Source organism: Neofelis nebulosa, chromosome 11 (assembly GCF_028018385.1).
Source record: "Neofelis nebulosa isolate mNeoNeb1 chromosome 11, mNeoNeb1.pri, whole genome shotgun sequence".
Lineage (NCBI taxonomy): Eukaryota > Metazoa > Chordata > Mammalia > Carnivora > Felidae > Neofelis > Neofelis nebulosa.
Window position 1 is genome coordinate 924,376 of NC_080792.1, and position 21,499 is coordinate 945,874.

General features: G+C 46.0%; 1 protein-coding gene across 12 annotated transcripts in view; it reads right to left on the bottom strand.

The window, feature by feature from the left end:
* Window positions 1-21,499, bottom strand: part of ATP9B (ATPase phospholipid transporting 9B (putative)) — a 254,172-nt gene that overhangs the window by 130,227 nt on the left and 102,446 nt on the right. For 10 of the 12 annotated variants that reach the window (XM_058691764.1, XM_058691768.1, XM_058691766.1 and 7 more), the window contains one exon: window positions 8,760-8,840. The exons of the other annotated variants lie outside the window; for them this stretch is intronic. In XM_058691764.1, coding sequence (XP_058547747.1) covers window positions 8,760-8,840 — 81 coding nt within the window. The remainder of the gene's footprint in view (window positions 1-8,759; window positions 8,841-21,499) is intronic. 12 annotated transcript variants of the gene reach the window in all.

Sequence of the window (21,499 nt, forward strand, 5' to 3'; positions counted from 1 at the left end):
CTCCACCCAGAATAGCAAACACATTCTTCTCAAGTGAACACGGGACATTTCCCAGGACAGACCTTACGTTACAAATGAAGTCTCAACAGATCATCATACGAAGTATCTACTCCAACCACGATGAGATAAAGTTAGAAATCAGTAACAGAAAATTCACAAAATTGTGGAAATTAAACACTTTTAAACAACGAATGAATTAAGAAGAAATCACAAAGGAAATTAAGAGGTGCTCAGACACAAATGATACTGAAAGTACAACTTACAAAAACTTACGAAGTGCAACGTAAGTGGTGCTAAGGGGGAAACTGACAGCGATAAACGCTTATATTAAAAAAGAGGAAGCTCTCAAATCGATGACCTCACTTTACAATTATGGGACTAGAAAAAGAATAAACTAATCCCAAAGCTAGCTGAAGGAAGGAAAAAATAAAGATGAGAACAGAGACAAATGAAATAAATAACAGAAAAACAATTTAAAAAATGAATGAAAGCTGGGGCGCCTGAGTGGCTCAGTCAGTTAAGTGTCTGACTCTGGCTCAGGTCATGATCTCGTGGTTCATGAGTTCAAGCCCCACGTCGGGTTTTGTGCTAATAGCTCGGAGCCTGGAACCTGCTTTGGATTCTGTGTCTCCCTCTCTATCTGCCCCTCCTCTGCACGCTCTCTCTCTCTCTCTCTCTCTCTCTCAAAAATAAATAAATGTTAAAAAAATTTGTTTTAAATAAAAAAATTCAAAAAAATGAATGAAACCACAAGTGGGTTCTTTGAAAACATCAACAAAATTGGCAAACCCTTAGCTAGGTGGACTAAGAAAAAAAGAAGACTACTCAAATTACTGAAATCAGAAACCAAGGTGGGGACACCGCTACAATTCTACGTTAATAAAATGATTATAAGAGAATACATTAGCACCTGTGTGCCAAGAAATTTGATGAAATGTGTGAATTTCTAGAAACACAAAACCTCCCAACACTAATCATGAATAGAAAATGAGAAGAGACCTATATCTAGTTAAAAGACTGAATCAATAATAAAAAATCTGATACAGAAACACCCTGGATCCAATGACTTCACTGGTGAAATATACCAAAAATTTAAAGAAAAAGTAATTTCCATCCTTCTCCAACTATTCCAAAACATTAATGAGGAGGGACATCTCCTAACTCACTGTATAAACCCAGTGCAACCTTGGTACCAAAGCCAGACAGAGACATGACAAGAATAATAAACTAGAGATCAGTATCCTTTATGGTCACTAATGCAATAATCTTGTAATACTAGCAAATAGAATGTAGCAAAATATTAAAAGGATTATACAGTATGACGAAGCAGAATGCAAGGTTGGTTCAAAATATAAGCCAATCAATGTCATACCTTACATTAACAGAATGAAGAAAAAAAATCCCCATGAACATCCCAACTGATGAAGAAAAAGCACCTATTCAATACCCTTTTATGATTAAAAAAAAAAAAAGAATTCAACAAACTAGGAAGAGAAGGGAACTACCTCAACATAAATAAAAGCCATATTAAGGGCATTTGTTGGGACGAGCATGGGCGTTACATGTAGGTGCTGAATCACTGGGTCCTACTCCTGAAACCGATACTGCACCGTATGTTAATTAATTATACTTGAATTTATACAAATTTAAAAAATAAAAATAAAAGCCATACACGAAAAGGCCACAGAGACTATCATCCCAGGTGGTAAAAGACTGAAACCTTTTCATCAGGATGCCTACCTTCACTGTATCTATTCTCTTTGGAACATAGTACTCGAAGTTCAAGCTACAGCAATTATGCAAGAAAAAGAAATAAAAGCCATATGGGTAAGAATATGTAAAATTACTTGTCTACAGATAATATGACCTTAAAAGTAGAAAACACTAAAGATTCCACAAGAAAACTCTTTGATTGAACAAATGAATTCACCAAAGTAGCAGGATAACACAGTCAACACACGAAAATGACTTGCATTTATATACACTAACAGTGAACAATCTGTAAAGTGAATTATAAAAATGATTCCTCCTAGCACCAAAAATAATAAAATATTTAGAAACTAACTTGAAAGACCTATAAAATAAAAATTACAAAATGGCTGAAACAATGTAAACAAGACATAAATAAATGGAAACACATCCCACGTCCATGGATTGGAAGACAATATTGTGAAAATGTCAATACTACCCAAAGTGATCTATAGATTCAATGCAATCCCTCATCAAAATCCCAATGACATTTTTTTTGCAGAAATAGAAAAAACCCTCCAAAAATTCATATGGAACCCCAAGGGACCCCAATATCCAAAAACAATCTTGGAGGAAAAAAAAAAAAAAAAGAACAAAACTGGAGGAATCACACTTTCTGATTTTGAAACTTACTACAAAGCTACAGTAATCGTAACGCTGTGGTGCTGCCATAAAGACAAACACGAAGACCAATGGAATACAATGAACCCTTGCATATACGGATAAATAATTCTTGGTGAGGGTACCAAGACCTTACACTGGGGAAAAGAGTCTTCCAACAAATGATGCTGGGAAAACTGGATATCCACTTGCCAAACAGTAGAGCCACCCTTCCCTAATACCACATATAAAAGTAACAAAACGAATCAAAGACCTGAACGTAAGACTTACAACAACAAAAGCGTTAGAAGAAAACATAGGACAAAAGCGTCCGACTCTCGACCGATGAGGACATGATGCTGAGTGAAATAAGCCCGTCATGATTAGACAAATACTGTAGGATTCTAGTTACACGAGGCACTTAGCCAAAACCATCTCAGAGACAGAAAAGAGAATGGTGGTCGCCAAGGGCTGCAGGGAGAGGGAATTGGGAGTTAGTGTTCAGTGGAGACAGACTTTCAGTTTTACGAGATGAAAACAACACAGAGGTGGATGGTGGTGAAGGCTGCACGACACTATGAACCTACCTAACGTCACTGCATTGTACACTTAGAAACGCTTAAGATGGGGGGACGCCTGGGTGGCTCAGTCGGTTAAGCGTCCAACTCTTGATTCGGGTGCAGGTCGTGATCTCGTGGTTTGTGAGTTCGAGCCCCGCACCGGGCTCTGCGCTGACAGCGCGGAGCCTGCTTGGGATTCTCTCTCCCTCTGCCCCTCCCCCCGCTCGTGTGCTCTCTTGAGTGTGCGCTCTCTCTCTCTCAAAATAAAACAATTTAAAAAATGCGTCAGATGGTAAACTTTATGTTATGTGTATCTTACCTTAACAAAATGAAAAACAAAATCACAAAAGTAATGGAAATTTAAAAACGAAATTACAAGTGGGAAGAATTACTTTAATGAATTCATTTTTTGGATATTTAACTTCAATATAAAGTAATTTAAAATTTTCACTAAACTACTACATGTTCTCATTTCTCCACAGAGCAAACTAAAATTATATCTTCTAATACGTAACTTAATAACACCACAGCACTCCTGGAAAATTGTAAAATATTATCACAGATATATTATAAATTAACGCATCGACATTTATTTAGTAGGTGTGGCCAAATAAACTCCTTGCCTGGCGCTAAGGACACGGGTTATGCTTTTCAAATGTATGTATACTCAGGGGAGAAAAAGTGTATGTGTTTTATTTTAAAACTGAAACATGTATGTGTCTGTCTCTGTAAAGGCAACAGTTGCGTTTAATTTCTCCTTAATATTATTATCACACCAGAGACTTTCCATCGAACCAAATCTCAAGTTGAAGCTGCACGTTAACAATGACCACGCGTGGCTGTCAAGCACAGGCACGCGCCACAGTCACGGCAGCAGTAATGCACGCTCCAGTTATCTTTATATTTTCGCGTTTATGTTCAAAACCTAAAATAACTGTCTAAAATCTGGGATCTTTTCCCCTTAATCTGAAGTCCCTGTCTATAAAGTATTGTAACTTTGGCTATGGAACATTCCAGAATAGGGAGTTACAGAAGTCCACAGCCTTGCACCCAGAAGTTCCGCGGGGAAGATGTCCAGGGTGGTGGCCAACTGCCTGTACGTCTCCAAGAAGTGACAGGTCCTCCGCCATCCTGAGCGCTGTGTGTCTCCCTTACATAATGCCACTCTCTGTAGAAGTGCTTTCTATTAAAAATTGATAATCTGCTGTAGGGATATATACCTTAAGATCACAAAGAAATCAAAATTATTTGGGAAGGAGGAAAGAAATTAAAATTGTCCAAGGGGCGCCTGGGTGGCTCAGTCGGTTAAGCGTCCGACTTCGGCTCAGGTCATGATCTCGTGGTCCGTGAGTTCGAGCCCCGTGTCGGGCTCTGTGCTAACAGCTCAGAGCCTGGAGCCTTTTTCGGATTCCGAGTGTCCCTCTCTCTCTGCCCCTCCCCCACTCATACTCTGTCTCTCTCTCTCTCTCTCTCTCTCAAAAAATAAACAAACAAACAAAATGAATGTAAGAAACAGAGGTTTATGCTACTGGTGTTTTCCTTCTATTCACTCATCAAACCATTTTGAAGTGATATAAATTCTGGCCATTTTGCTAATTACATGGAATATCCCTTCTAGATATTTGGTTCTCTAATATAACTGATTCTCTGATTTATTCGTGAGGCACAAAATCTAAACCAACCTAACAGTTTCCAGAATATGTCCCCTAGAATTGCAAATATTTGTCAGGTGACATACCGGGACTTAAATTTAGTCCAGGGACGGGGCTCCACCCACAGGTGCCTCGCAGGCACGCGACAGCAACACCAGCAGCCGGTCGGCCTCCTCGATCCGAGCACTGCGTTCAGTGTCTCCCCTCACTGCTTTACGTCACCCTAAGAAGAAAGCCACCCCGGACACAGAAGTTTTCTCAGCCTCCAGACCCGGATGCCGTGCAGGGTTCAGAACACGGGTGGCTGCCGTTCCTTAACAACCCACTCGTTTCAAGAGCCGAGGCGGGCATTTAATGCTGCCTCAGTTACACCCCGTGTGAAGAGGAGAGTTCATTCGATTCATTCAAACACGTGGGGTGTCTAAGCAGAGCCCACGCGCGGGTGAGACACCGCAGCCTGGGGTTCTTACAATGCATAAGCATATTCCAGCCCTGTGCCTCGGGGACTCCAAGGCCCCTGCTTGTCTCTCCCACAGGAAAGTGCCAGGCTGCCACATGGGCCCGTTTTTACAAGCAGCGTAGCCGTTCCAAGTAGAGATGACCATTGCCTGAGAAATGAATAGCCCAAGAAAACGGAGTTTTCCCTTGGGCCTTCATGATTTTACAGAAAGAGCATCAACTTTCAAAAGAGAACTAGGTGGCGTCTATGCATCAACTGTTTCGTACTTGAATCTGTAACTGAACTGAAAGGACTGACTTCCGATCCATTCAGAGATGGTCTCAGAATGCGACTCTGACAGACACCGTCAGACAGAAAACTCTGTTAGTCTCATTCCTGCTTCCCAAATATGGTCCACATAGCACATCTTTAAATTATGTGTTCATCTAGGCATTTCAGCCACAACCTAGCAAACTGAGCCTATAACTTGGGTCAATCCTGCCAAGTGCTGCCTCGCACACTTATCGTTTAAGGTGTGAAACGAACAAACACTTTTTAATATGAACTCTGACTCATTTCCACTGCCTCGTGGCAATTGCTATGCTTATCTAGGCAACCACGGTGGTGACCCTGACCTTCCAAGCACGGAGCAGGCGTCCCCGTGGGTCCAGGAAGTGAATAAGTCAGACAGCAAAGGAACGCGGAGCCCCTCCCCCAGGCGCGCCCGTGAGGACCCTCGGCCGTCCGGCCTCTGCTGCGCGGCTCCGCTCCTCCTCCTCCAGGCCGCCCGCCTGCAGCTGCCAGTCCGCCCGCGACCGCGCAAGGACCACAGCGTGACCGCAGCGGTCTGCCACTCTTCCGGCTCCCTGATGACGACGGAAGTAGGTTTAAACATGCGTGCCGCTGCCGGTCGCCTGGTACGGTGTCCCCCGCTGCGTCAGACCCGAGAGGAGTAAGGGCCTTAAAAACTCCACACGAACCACAGGCCATCTACCTAAACTGCAGAGAAAGGTTCTGCGCCATTCCGTTTCGGAAGTTTAAGCCGGCTCTCCCTCTACGTTTCCACGACTATCTAATCATGTGAACGCATCAGTCTCTTTCTCTCACAATTGTGCGTGAACAGCACGGTATCTATGCAGTTTCAATTCTGGATAACGAGGAAGGACTTTAAACTTTTTCTAATATCAAGAAAACCACTGTAAGACATAGCTCCTTACCAGTCTCACACAGGACAGAATAAACACTGGGAAGATGGGAAAGAAACGATCTCCAAGGAACTTTCTCCCCGGGTTTCTGCCTCCTTAATGTTACAGTTTGCCAAGATGAAATTTGCTTTGGGGAGGGAGAAAGCAAAAGGATACCATTTGAGGCTGTTTTTTCCGCATTCAGCAAACAATAGAAATTTGCTTTTTAGAAGGGGAGTATTTTGACTGGAAGAGACCTGAACAAGGACGTGTGCTCTGGTTCTAAGAAATTACAGCAGAAAACGTATTTATAAAGAAGCTTGAATGGTGTTAATGGCCCACAAACATTGCTACTATTTCAAAACTGGCTAGTTTTAAACTCTAAACTTCAGAGAGAATTGCTTGGTCCTGAACAATAAGCAAATCAATTGTGCCACTAATAATGACACGAATCATTTCTGTAACTCATAATGTCACACAGTGAGCAGCTGAGGTCATCCTGACATGACTCACAATGCGACGACCAGACTCCGCGCAGGCAGCAAAGTACGTACTACATGCACTGCCCCAGGGCACGTGAATTAATTTGTTCTGATTCTTATTTAATTACTCAGGCTGATACAAAGCATATATTGTTTCCTCTGTGTATCATGCTCTGAAAAAGGAATCTAAGCAGGTATCACTTCTTCAAACGTTGACTTTATACTTCAGTAATTAAACTGGTGAATTCCATTTTCTGGTGGCGAAACCAGCTACTCAACACGGTTTCTTTCTTTCCTCCTTTTGGAAAGACGCACACAAAAATGACAATTTTTCTCCTTAAACAACCCAGAACGTGACGACGTATCTGAACGGAGTGAAACAAAATCTTGTTGGAAACACCCAAAGGAGACCGCGGAAGGCGGGTGGTTGAACCACGTGTATCAAGAACGTGCCAGAATTCACACAAAGTACATGTAACTTGGGTGAACCGTGGCCTTGATGAAGTCAAAACCCCGAGACCAACCGCCCGTGTGGCGCCCTGGCTCTGGGGCAGACCCTGCCATTCTGGACACTTCTCCTTACAGAAAACTGCAGTTTGCAGTCTTTTCCTTCTCCCAGGCGTGCAGCCTGATCGGTCCGGGGAGGCCGGGGGGACATAAATGCACGTGACTGCCTGGGATCTTTTACAAGCACCAATGTCATCCTCTCTAAGCTGGAAATCCTGAAACGGCCTCTTCCTTCTTTCGACCAGACCTTGGGGATGGAACCTGGCTGCCCTTCCCCATCCTTCTTTCCCCCACCCCGCACGCTCACTCGCGCACACACACGCTCAGTCACACACTCCGCCACGCACCGCGTGAACGGCGCTTTGCAGCCTGGTCGTGTTCGGCCACACTCTCGCACACTCGCACAGAACTCGGTGTGATTCCGCACATCGTCTAGCAGACACTTCCAGCTCTAAGCAAGCGGTAAGCAAGACAAAGCTGGGAACCAGGAAGGAAGACGGCAAATAATTTTCCAAAATACTAACAGTGGCTAAGCTAATAACTCTTAATTTATTGTACTAATGAAGCCCTTTCGTCAGGCTTTTTCTCACATGTGCCAACTCGTCTTTAACTAGAAGTGCTTTTTTTCATAAATATTTTTGCAAAAACACGAAAGATCTTGGTTTTCTCCAGACCTCATTATACACTTCCTCACGTGTCTCCACCAACATTTCGAACGTGCTTCTCTCACTGAAGCACATGTAATAACAAAGTTACAGAACAACGACCATCTCCCCCACAGGCACGCCTGTTTGCATTCCCATAATTTGCCCATCGTCTGACACGTAGTAAGTGCTTTCCCAACAAGGACACCTGCTCACAGGCACGCCTGTTTGCATTCCCATAATTTGCCCATCGTCTGACACGTAGTAAGTGCTTTCCCAACAAGGACACCTGCTCACCTGGTGTGTGACCAAGAATGAAACGAAGCTGACTGCACCAACAGAAATCTTTGTACAACAATTGCACCAATTAAAAGTAAACTCTAGTCATGTACTAAAACCCCTTAATTTTTATAAGGCATTTATAGTATCAGTGTAAGCTGCTAAATCCAAAGTTACTGAGTCGTCCAAATCCTATCAAATAACTGGGGAGAAGGGACTTCAAGATAGAGTAAAACACCTCAATACTGAAAAGGGAGTTCAACGAAACGCACGCGTCTATGTGAGCAAATGAACACGCACACGCCCATCCACGCACCCGCTTACTAAAATCAGGCGACGATGTGGCTATTCTAGTGTATTAACTATAACACAGAGTCGAAGCTGAAATGGCAATTTCAGACTTCATCTTACTGACTCCTAGTATTTTCAGGGTGAAGACCTCTTCCAGAGTAAATATGCTAAACAGAAACACGGTCGTGAGCGCGTCCCACACGGAGACTGGATACATGGAGATTTGAGAACTGGAAACATTCTCTAGGCTTTCCCGCTTCAGTTCAAAACTTCTGTTTTAATTCTCTAAGTACTCTTTCAAATGTAAGGTTTGCTATTTTTAACTTATATGCACAATGAATATATTTGTATTTAACAAAAGACTTAACTTACCCTGGTAAAGGTGCCTTCAAAACTGTGAATATCCAGTTGTGGCTTCTGAGCATAAACATAAGCACTGATTGAAAAAAGGTCCTGGAATACAGAATATCCGAATTAATTACACCATAATTAAGTAAAGTTACATGCAAAATTTTCAATTACCAACTAACATTTGTCATGTATTGTTATCAAAAGCGACGGCCGATCTTCCTGTATTTCGTGCTCACGTACTGTTATCAAAAGCGACGGCCCATCTTCCTGTATTTCGTGCGCCAACTCTATGGGTCAGGACGGAAGGGCAACTAAGAGAAATCATCCATGAGCTCAACAGAGGTGCGGCAATTTCTCTCGATTCTAACACACCGCTGCTGCTTAATGACAGGTGTGTGTCAAAAGCACGTGGGCGATACTTACACGACACCTACCGCCTGCGGCTGCCCCACGGGCCCAAGTTTAAAGGCGAAGGTATACTTCCCATCTGTATGCTTTGAAGTTTTGTCAGACCGTGTGTGAGTATTTAGGAGTTAGTGGGTACCAAAGAATCTAGTGAGATTTAAGTAAAGCTCACAATTCCGCACCAGTTTTATAAAACAACCTAGCAAATCCTAGATTTGTTTACATGCTCTTCTTTCAGCAGCTACTGCATTTGCTATACACAACTGCTTTCCTTACAGCCATGAGCGTGTTGCATTTCTCCCATGCGCCTGAACCACATCCCCATGATCTGTATTTGTAAGACTGTACGGGAAGGCTTCAGCTATCCACACATCATAGCGACTTTCCCAGAACTGGGGTTGACGTAGGAAAGAAATGGTTTAGGATATTCCATTCACTGGCAACACGGAAGTTTAAATAGCTGAGTCTCCAGAGATAACATCTTAAGCACCTCATTTTAAGACAATTATAAAGGTATGTCTGCTGACTTAGAAAGTTTAGTTTTTCAAACTCTCTCTGTATACAATCTTAAAGTTATAATAAGTGAAATGTATTGAAAACACATTTCAAGTTTTTAATGGTGCATGATAGTTTTTACTGGGAGATCACAAAGGGCTTACAACACTGGAAAGTTCCTCGTCTGTTTGGACTTTGGCAAAACCAAAACCCACATGGGACTCTGACTGCACTGGGCACCAGACGGCCCAGGGGAGAGGGACCTCGTTTTTGTTCTGTGTGGTGACACCACACACCCTAAAGTGCCCAGCATATAACCGACACTATAAGACAAAACCCCAAAGCACACATCGTAAGTTTGTTACCATCCAAATGGGCTAGTCTATTTTTCACACCGAATCACGTGAACACAAATAATATTGTACGTGGGTGAGTTATAGCCACAAATGTAGATTACGTATAGCCGAGTTCTTCAGAGTAAATAAAGGTCTTTTACTTCTTGATATTTCACTTGTGTTTAAAAATATAATCTTAATTGGCTGTCAAAAAGCTGGACAAGTACAACACTACACAGAAACTTAAGAAATCTGTCCTTACGACGGGCCTGAAATGTCAAGGACACAGCAACGAGGAGGCCCAGAACCCCAGCCCGCTGTGCCCCACACGCCTCGGCAGTGCCCTCACCTCTGCGCCCCCCCAGACCTAGTCTCCCTGCCGCCCTCTGAAGGCAGGCCGGCTTCCCTTTCGGTTCCGTGAGCGATCTCCTCAGCATCAGCAGACGGCACAGGCGCCTGAGGATAACTGAAAACCCTCAACCACAGTCGAACGCACTTCTGAGTTTAAGGTGAATTCTGAGGTGGAAACGCGGGTTTGATACAACAACCCAGTGAATACGGAAACAATTCGTGGAAAAAGAGAGAACTAGCCACTCACACAGGAACACGTCAGACTCAAGCTCACTGCACAGGAAGGTAAACGCTGTGGACGGTGGACCTTTGACCAGGGTGGGCTTCCCGATGGGACCCCACGGAGGGAGGCCGGAGGGACCCCTGCTGCGCACCTCCACCTTGCCCTCAAACTGTCCTCGGAGCAGGGCCGATGCCGGGTCTGCAGCACAGCTCTCACGGCCCGGCCGGGAAGTCGCATCATTTGAAGCCTGGACTCACAGACCCCACGTGCCTGCACCGGACTCCAAGCTGGATGTGACGCTGTCCGCCAGGGCTGTTCCGACCATGGCACGAGCAGTGCCACGCCGAATGCAGGCAGAGGCTCGCAAACACAGCCTGGAGCTGCAGCCGGTGCAAGAATTCAGACCCTTGGGAGGGATGTTAACCACAGAAACCACCTGGGCGTGGGCTGGGCCGGGGTCGCCTGAGCTGCCCACGATCAAGGGCCGGTGCTCTGGCGGGCCACGTGGAATCAAGATGCTTCTGGTACCAACGTGTGACCCCTGCCCAAGCTCCCAGAGGACGGCCCACCCCTCCTGGTGACCCCTCCACGGCCCCATCTGTCTCGGGAACATCTCACCGCTGCTGACCTGTGGTTGGCGTTCCAGATCAGCCATGGTCTGCAACGGAGGACCATGAGCCTGACCCCACTTCCCTCACCTCCCTGCACGTGCACATTAGAGTAAGGTGGTCTGATTACTAAGTGCCACTGTCCCAGAAAGGGAATGGTCTCTTCTGGGCCACTCCCCAGTAAAAGATCGAGACAGAAGGGGGAGCGGGGGGCATGTAAAGGCACTGTAAAAAGGTTTGAAGATTCAGATTTCCTCTTGGCCAATTCCTAAACACAACGTGTCTTCAGGATTAAGCTGTATGAAAATATTTTCCTGGGGCGCCTGGGTGGCTCAGTCGGTTGAGCGTCCGACTTCGGCTCAGGTCATGACCTCACGGTTCGTGGGTTGGAGCCCCGCGTCGGGCTCTGTGCTGACGGCTTGGAGTCTGGAGCCTGCTTCTGATTCTGTGTCTCCCTCTCTCTCTGCCCCTCCCCTGCTCACGATCTGTCTCTCAAAAAGAAATAAATGTAAAAAAAAAAAAAAGTTCCTGTAAAAAATGCTTTGTGCCTCCTGCATAAAACCCTTCCGGCTCAAAGTCTGGGCAGGCGACATGAGGCCTGCAGGTGGCCCAGCAGAGGCCCTGACACCAGGCAGGAGCACGGGGGAGGGTAAGGTCACAGCTGCCGCCCACAGCTGTTGGCAGGCCCTCCCCTCCCGCTGCCAGAGACTGGCATTTGAGATTCAAAGGGGCTGCGGGACCTAGAGCAGCGGCTGCTGGGGTCTCCCACTCAGACGCGGTGCGAACGGTGGACTGCGTGGCTCTAGAGGCCGCGGCCAGGCCTCTCGAGGGAGCCGGCTGCTCTCCCCCTGCTGCGTGAGGTTCAAGGGCGATATGGCTGGCACTCCTCCCGGAAGGACACCACGGCCGAGGGGGTGGGCTGAGCCGAGACAGGAACACAGCCGACTTGGGAAAGGCCTGCTCGCACACAAGGCTGGGTGGGGTCTGGCAACGTGCCTTTCAGGCCGGTCCCCACCACTCCCAGATGAGAACCTCCCGAGTTCAGGAAACCCGGTTCATGCCGAACACCTGCTTCCCTCCGGGAGTCTGGCATCTGGGCACATGCCTCCGTGAGTCCCCACTGTGCTCGCCTGATAGGGCCGTTTCACACGTGTTCTCCCAACGTGCTGCTGGGGTGTGCAGCCCACCCCGCGTGAGGCCACTGGGAGGGGCTCTGGAACCCGCATGTTGCTTCCTCCAGATTCGCCCCACGAGTCCTTCAGCTGGCTGTCTGCGCCCGTGTCCTTTAGCTGGAATAAATCGTGGTCATGAGGAGGACTGTGTGCTGAGTCCTGGGGGTCCTCCTAGGGAATCATTAAAACTGGGGGTGGTCGGGGCGCCTGGGTGGTGCAGTCGGTTAAGCGTCCGACTTCAGCCAGGTCACGATCTCGCGGTCCGTGAGTTCGAGCCCCGCGTCAGGCTCTGGGCTGATGGCTCGGAGCCTGGAGCCTGTTTCCGATTCTGTGTCTCCCTCTCTCTCTGCCCCTCCCCCGTTCATGCTCTGTCTCTCTCTGTCCCAAAAATAAATAAAAAATGTTGAAAAAAAAAATTAAAAAAAAAAAAAAAAAAACTGGGGGTGGTCTTCCCATGTTTACAGCAGCACTACTGACAATAGCCAAAGTGTGGAAAGAGCCCAAATGTCCACCGATGGATGAATGGATATATATATACACACACACACACACATATACAGTGGAGTATTACTCGGCCATCAAAAAGAATGAAATCTTGCCATTTGCAACTACGTGGATGGAACTGGAGGGTGTTATGCTAAGTGAAATTAGAGAAAGACAAAAATCATAGGACTTCGCTCATATGAGGACTTTAAGAGACAAAACAGATGAACATAAGGGAAGGGAAACAAAAATAATATAAAAACAGGGAGGGGAACAAAACAGAAGAGACTCATAAATATGGAGAACAAACTGAGGGTTATGGGAGGGGTTCGGGGAGGGGGGATGGGCTAAGTGGGGGAGGGGCATTAAGGAATCTACTCCTGAAGTCACTGTTGCACTACATGCTAACTAACGTGGATATACATTTTAAAAAATAAAAAATAAAATTAAAAGTGAAAAAAAATACCATTAAAAAAAAACAACAACTGGGGGTGGTCTTGAGGCACCTGGGTGGCTCAGTCGGTTAAGCATCTGACTCTTGATTTCAGCTCAGGTCATAATCTCACAGATCGTGAGGGCGGGCCCCATGCTGGGCTCTGTGCTGACAGTGGGAGCCTGTGTGGTGTTCTCTCTCTCCCTCCCCTGCTACCCTTTCACCACTCGTGTTCACTCACTCTCAAAATAAATAAATAACCATAAAAAAATTGGGGGTGGTCTTGAAGGTCGGGAGTTTCCCATTGTTTGAGTTCTGGTATTCATCTTTTGTTACCTGTTTTATTTTGGGTTTGTCTCAGAACCAACGTTTTAGCGTGGCTGCCGTATCTAGACAGAAAACCACAGACTAGCCAAAAGAGACAGAGGTCAAAGACTGGGCAACCGCAGCAGCTGAAGAGTGATGGTGCAGACAGGGACCTGAGACAGGAGAGTGCCTCAAAGGGGCCCTGACTTCTGGCATCGTCTCATCCTGACCCCACACAGCCCACACTCGGGGTGGGTTTCCAGCAGCCCCCAACTTCAGGAAAGATAGAGTTCAGAGTTCGACTTCAACCAAGTTAACTACCATTTAAAACAAAACTAAACACAAAACACAGCACTCTTCAGAAGGACATAAGACCATCCAGAATCTCTGCATTTGGATGCGGAATCCAAATGCAATCTTCTGCATTTGGATGCAGAAGAAAGAATCCAAATTTCTAGACCTATGAAGACACAAGAACACAAGGTCTGGGGCGCCTGGGTGGCTCAGTCGGTTGAGCGTCCGACTTCGGCTCAGGTCATGTTCTCGCAGTGCGTGAGTTCGAGCCTCGCGTCGGGCTCTGTGCTGACAGCTCCGAGCCTGGAGCCTGCTTCAGATTCTGTGTCTCCCTCTCTCTCTGCCCCTTCTCTGCTCATGTTCTGTCTCTCTCTGTCTCAAAAATAAATAAAAACATTAAAAAAAAAAAAAAAAAAAGAACACAAGGTCTGTATTCAGCAAAGAATTCAATCAACAGACTAATTCTGGGACACCTGGGTGGCTCAGTCAGTTAAGCATCCAACTCTTGACTTCAGCTCAGGTCACGATCTCACAGTTCGTGAGAAGCACGGAGCATGCTTGGGATTCTCTTTCCCTCTCTCTCTGCCCCTCCCCCACTAGCACCCTCTCTCTCTCTCAAAATAAATAAGTAAACTTAAAAAAAAAAAAAAAAAAAAAAAAGGATTAATTCTGAGATGACCAGATCAGAATTAAGAGATGAGAATTTCACAGCAATTATAACATATCAAAGACTTAAAGAAAAATATTCTCCTAAACAATAATCAATGTGAAACCAAAGCACACACACAAAAATTACATTTAAGGAAAAAGAACCAAATGGAAATTCTAGAATTAAAAACATACGACACCTGAAATAAGTTTATTAGATGGGCTTAGCAGATTGGGGATGACAGAACAGAATCAGTCAATTCAGGGAGAGATCAAGGGATAATGACTCTGAAGACACAAAGGAAAAAGATCTAGAAAAGAATATGGTCACAGCACCACTGGCAGAATATCAAGAGGTCTAACATGCTTATGCCTGGGATCCTGGGAGGAGTGGAGAAAGAACGAAGGAAACCTATGAAGAAGTAATGACTAGAAACATGCTAAATATGTTAACAGCCCAGACAGATTAAAGAAGCCGAGAAAAACCCTACACAGATTTAAAAACAAAACAAAACAAAACAAAAAAAACAATAACAACAACACTAACAACAACATCAAAAAACAAAGACACGCTGCCAAAAAAACAAAGAAAGGAAAATCTCACAAATCCATAGAGAAAAATGACATATTACACACAGGAACAACGATCAAAGTAATGCTGATTTCTCATTAGAAATAATGGAAGCAGGAGACAGTGGAACAAAATATTTAAAGTGCTACAAGGAAAAACACAGGTCAACCCAGAATTCCACATTCAGCCAAAATATCTTTTACCGAAACAGCTGAAATAAAGAGATTTCAGATCAATGAAAATGAGACTTCACTATCAGCAGACATACACTACAAGAAATATTAACAGAAGGGAACTGTTTAGGCGGCAGGGAAATGTTATGCAGTAGAAACTCAGCCTTTTGGAAGGAACGGTGAAGAACAGAAATGATAAACAGCAAAAGGAAAACAAAAATGCTGTTTTTCCACTTCATATTTCTTTAAAATACAAGTGAAACATTGGAACAGCTTACGTGCAGATATAATGCATATAAAAAGTATATGAATGCATATGAATGTAGATGCGTGCAGAAAAGGCACAATACACTTTCAGAAGAAAGGACAGGGTGAGTTCTCACACTTTATGTCAGGTGACACAATTTTACCTTTTTACAAGACACTTTTAGTTACGTGTGTATTGCAATCTCCAGCGAGTAGGAAAAGAGAAAGAGCTGAATGAAAATCCAATAGATAAAACAAAACAATTGTAAATACATTCACCTAAACTAAAACTGAGACACGGCTGCCCGGCCCGTGAGGGAGGGTCAGGAAAGGAGAGGGAGGGGGGGACTGCCGGCCAAGGTCTCTGAAGAGCAGTGGTGGCCAAAGTGGTGGAAGAATCATCCTTCCACAGGAGAAGAAACAATTCTTGAACATCGTAACCGATCAGAGGGAGGGGACGTAAATACCAAGACGGGTAACACTGTTCATTTATTGGTGGAAAATAGAAGGAATTTCCATTTGATGTAAGGACAGACTGTCTGCAGACAGAGGCGGGCGGACGAGAAGCCGCGTGAGGGCGGACCAGACTGAAAGCATGGACGCGGACGAGGGCGGCCGGTGATGGCAGACAGTCACGAGGGCTATGGACTTGCTTTCTGGCCTGTGGTGATGGCCTCACAGGTGCAAGTGTGTGCAGTTTCATTATGTGCAATTTACTGCCTGCTGACTTGGCCTCAACATCACAGAAAACACACATGCAAGATGACCGCAGGCAGCACAAGGACCAAGGAGAAACGACAGTCACCGAGGGGTGTTTCTCATCTCTGGCCTTCTCACTCAGAGACACAGAACAATTCACCTTCCAGTCCTGTCTGCCTGCTTCTACTTCAGCTGTCATGTCATTCTAAGTGGTCTCACTTTCCACTTGGTCTTTTTTGGCAGCTTCTGTTCAGACTGTGGTATCCTCTCAGATTTCTTAAAATATATTAGAGATTCGGGGCGCCTGGGTGGCGCAGTCGGTTAAGCGTCCGACTTCAGCCAGGTCACGATCTCGCGGTCCGTGAGTTCGAGCCCCGCGTCAGGCTCTGGGCTGATGGCTCGGAGCCTGGAGCCTGTTTCCGATTCTGTGTCTCCCTCTCTCTCTGCCCCTCCCCCGTTCATGCTCTGTCTCTCTCTGTCCCAAAAATAAATAAAAATAAAAATAAAAATAACGTTGAAAAAAATATATATATATTAGAGATTCGTATTTACTCTCTTCTCTTCCCGGAAGACCTAGTTAAGCTAGGCTTGTCAGCTCTCCTCTCCCAGTAGGAGCCCCAACTGGCGGGCTTAAAGAAAATATTCTTGGGGCATCTAGGTGGCTCAGTCAGTTAAGCGTCTGACTTCAGCTCAGGTCATGATCTCACAGTTGGTGTGTTTGTGCCCTGCGTCGGGCTCTGTGCTGACGGCTCAGAGCCTGGAGCCTGCTTCGGATTCTGTGTCTCCCTCTCTCTGTATCCCTCCCCGACTAGTGCTCTGTCTCTCTGTCTCTCAAAAATAAATAAATGTAAAAAAAAAAAAAAAAAAGGAAAAGAAAAGAAAGAAAATATTCTTTAGCAAAAAACAAGCAACAGTCTAAAATGTTATGGCTTCTTTCATTTCTAGAAAACGTATTATTTTGCTGCTTACATTTATCTCCTACTTTAATTTCAACCCAGGTGAGTGGGGAGCACACAAGTCTTCAAGCAGCCTAGAGTTACTTGAACAACAAGTGTGAAAGAACTGATTCTAATAAAAGTGGTAACCATAACAACTCCAGAGGGAGCATCCTGTTCTAAGGGCAGCAAAATCCTCCGAGAGAGCTAACTGGGAAGTGTCGGTGCACATGGCCCAGTAGGAAGTACGACAGCAACTCAGAGAAACTCACCAGAAAACAGAAGGAAGAGACGGTGTGGCGGAGACTCCTGTTAAAGACAGGACTTTCAGGCTTTCGCTGGGGACATGGCGCCACTGAAGAACCCTCCCTCCCTCCCTCACCCCTCTTTCCAGCTCTCACCACGTGGGGCAGAGCACAAGGAGCAGGGGTGGGTGTGTGCCGTAAGGCCCACAGGCCCTCTCCCCACCCCTGCCCTCCCCTCCTGCTGGCGAGGCTGGAGGGGAGCAGTCACGTGGGACACAGGTGAGGGTCACATGTCAATGACGACAGAGCTGCCCTCTCAGCCTCGGACCACCGACCTCTGGGCTGGTGAGTGAGGGGGAAAAACCTCTCTCTTCTAATTTGTGGTGTATCGGTTCGGGAAGCTGAAACCACTCTAGATCTCAGGGGCAGAAAGGGATTTGCTTGCTAGATGGAATGAGACACTTCCAAACACACCCGGAGGGATGAGACTCATGACTGAACCTCCCAAAACGACTCTGAGAATGTTACCAAAACGGTCCTCCGCGGAAAATACCCTTGCAACTGCAGAGTTCAAGAGACACCCTGGAGCCGGACCCCAGGGTTGAGGGGGACATGACTACGCCACAGCTGCCACTTCTGCCCGTGACGCCGAGGGCGGCCCCTGTCGGTGCAGAACTGCCAACGGGGCAGGAGACCCCTTCCTCTCCTGCCCTGTAACTTCTTCTGAGAGTCTGCCGAACCTGGGAAAGCTCACTCACATACCTTCATCAGGGCCTGGAAAACACGCACCGATGAATTTTCGCGTTTCTAGAGAACAGAGATGCTCCGCTGGATGAAGGGTGAGCACAGCAGCTCACCACAGCGGGTCGGCTACTGCAGCTTAGAGTATACGTTAACTAATAGAAAGTTATTTTCAAGTTAATTAAGTCAAGCTGGTTTGCACAAGAAAAAACACATCGTGTCACAATTGTAGACTTAGGGAGATACGACAAGAATGCCTAGCAAGCAGCCAAGCGGCTCCTGGGAGAAGGCGCATCTGGGAATCCTTCCTCATTTCAGCATTACGCTGTGGAAATATTTTTCAAAACATGAAGCTCGCGTACAACAGACTACCTTCTGATACATGGAGATCGAGAGCAACCCCAGCAACAATCCTCACTTCTACATGCACATGAACATTCAGAGGAATGCCTTTCATCTAGTACATTAGACATCAAATGACTGAATAATGGCACAATAATGAGAATGTCATTCGAAGCTTTTCACGATAATTTAAAAATCATTCTGAAGTTTTCAATAATGTAGGAAAGCCTCTGCTATTAGGTCAAGGGCAACATTTGTTCGCATTACTTAAAGGTCATTAAAATACATCCTTAATCATAACATGTGGTTCATTACAAATAAAATTGCCTTTCGTTCAATAAAACTAATTAAATGTAAATGGTGTTGTTTACTGCTACATAGATCTTTTGGAATAAATCAGCAAGTCATGATTTATTGTGACCTCGTTGTTGTTAATAAATCCGCCTGATCGCAAAAGCCAGAAACATGTTTCCCGAATGTGTATGGGCGCCTGAAGCACGCCTTCTAGACGCCTGTGCGGCCGCGAGAAGAGACCCTGCCTATGCAGGGCTGGCAGCACGGCTAAGGCGAAACGGCCTGTTCAAACCGTAATTGTCTGATCACATCAGGTGACCAGGGGATACGACAGAACCAGACAGGTTATTCTTGGCGGTGTCCTCAGTTCTGCAAGAAAAGCTCTAAGGTTTGCAGGGTCACTTCTTCTTAGTGTCAGGATGCTCGACTGACGGGTGTCACAAACCGTGATGACATCGCATACCCCAAATCCATCACGTTAGACACAGAAAAGTCAAAGTGAGTGGCAGTCAGGGGAAGTGTGTTAATGGGGAAGCTATTAATGGAAAAACCAAATTGTCTTGCCTGAATCCATAATGAAACTAGAGCTTTTTCCCTATGAAAAAAAAAATCTATACAAATATTGCAAATTATACGAAGCTACAAATTTAAACTGATTGATATACCAGAAATTCAGTTAAGCTTTCCTTTTTTCTAGGATATACTGCTTTTTGGTTTTACGGTCATAACAGAACTCCAAATGCTTTCATTTTACTACACCGTTACTTTACTTAAATGCTTAATCACACTCTCTATCAAAGTGCATCAACCATAAAATTTTAAAATTAGCATTATCTGAACCGCATGCTACAACTCTGTAACTGCCCTTGAAATGTATACCCGTGTGTCACTGATAAAAATGAGGAGCACATCCTTGTGATCTTGAGCGTAACAAAATGTCACCTCCCGTGGATCACGGCACACGGGACAGGCAAAGGTACAGATGTGGACACGATAGGATTTTAACTCCTCTCCCGACACACGACTTACACACAGAACTGCCAACGGCCAGAAGGAGAGCCCCTCCTCACCTGCCCGGCAAATTCGCGTGAGAGTCTGTTGAACCTGGGGAAGCTCACTCTCCCGAGTGCACGCGTGCACCCGTGTGCCCTTTAACCGCCTACACGCCCATGCCATCGCCCCATCACACCCTCTGCAGGGCTGGCGATTCCGCCCCTGGCCTCCGTCACGGCTCATCCGCTTTCCTAGAATTCTGCGTTAACACCAGTACCCCAGGTACCCTCGTTTGTTTGCCTTACGTTTGGCTTTGCTTTCAGGCACGTTCTGTCTAATACAGGTTCTAACTTCACACTTTTCTTTCTACCTCACTTAGCAAAATTAAGGCCGCTACAAATGAGTATTTAGCGCAGGCGTTCCCAACCATCCACGCGGGTGACTCGAGAATTCTTGCGAAGGAGACTCAGCCGGCAAGACTCGGGGTGGGGCCCCCACGCGGGCCAGGCAGCAAACAGAAATCCCTCCCGGTCGGTTGGCATTCGCGATCTGCTTCTCCCCCACTTAACCCTGGAGAGTTTACGGAGGACGCAGGCTACAAAACAAGAGGAACGCTCAACGGAGAAATAGCGGCACCCGCCAAGCAATCGGCTCGAATCGCATCAGAAAGTCAACAAGCCGCAAGAACATCTCGTGACAGAAACGAATCCATTTTAGCAAACAGTATGAGAAGCGTAAGCTAGATGTCCTAAGTAATAAGGTGACGGACCAGCTGTCTTTTGCCACATTGAAGAAAAGCACAGCAAAGCAGACAGAAAACAGGGGAGTCTGAGCGAGCCCGGGAAAAAGCTGAGAAAGGAGGAGACCGCAGGGCGAATTTCCAGGCCCCGGCCCAGCAAGACCGGGCCTTTTCACAGCACGTGACACCAAGCAACGCGTCTGACACTCCCTCTAACAACAATCCTGTAGCCACGCAGATTTCGGGATGGGATCCAACTCCCTTCTCTGTGAGGCTACGTGCAGGGAACGCCTGAGGAGGTATGACACCGCCAGTGCTAACGACAAGCATCGCTGTCCGCTCACAGGCACCAAGTCGGGAAGACAGCCTTCTGATCACAACCGAGCCTCCACAAGCATAGAGGAAAACATGTTTCCGTATTTACCATGGGAAGCTTAAAATATTTACGTGGCAAAAGGCACTGTAAAGCGAGAACTCGAGAAGCAGACTGGAAGGCGACATTGGCAACAACGCACCTGGCCAAGGTAGGGAGCGACGGGCGCGCTGCTATGCTGACGCGGGGATGGAAAGCTTGGAGACGGAGTGAGGGCAATTTTACATGTCTGCAAAAATAGCGAGCTATTCAGTACACGGCACTGCTGCCGTTGGTCAACAAGTTGTTTCCTTAAGTCTGATTTCCCACTCGCAGCTTGACTCAAAATAAATGCTAGCAGGATAGGAGATTTGATGTGTAAAGCGGGAATCGTCTTTAAATTGAAAATAGAATCATGGAGTAGAAACATTCAAAGCATAAAACCGAAGGCAGTAACCAATTTATTTTTTTTTCACGTTTATTCATTTTTGAGAGACAGAGAGAGACAGAGCATGAGCACGGGAGGGGCAGAGAGAAAGGGAGACACAGAATCGGAAGCAGCTCCAGGCTCCGAGCCATCAGCACAGAGCCCGACACGGGGCTCGAACTCACGAACGGTGAGATCATGACCTGAGCCAAAGTCGGACGCTTAACCGACTGAGCCATCAGGTGCCTCAA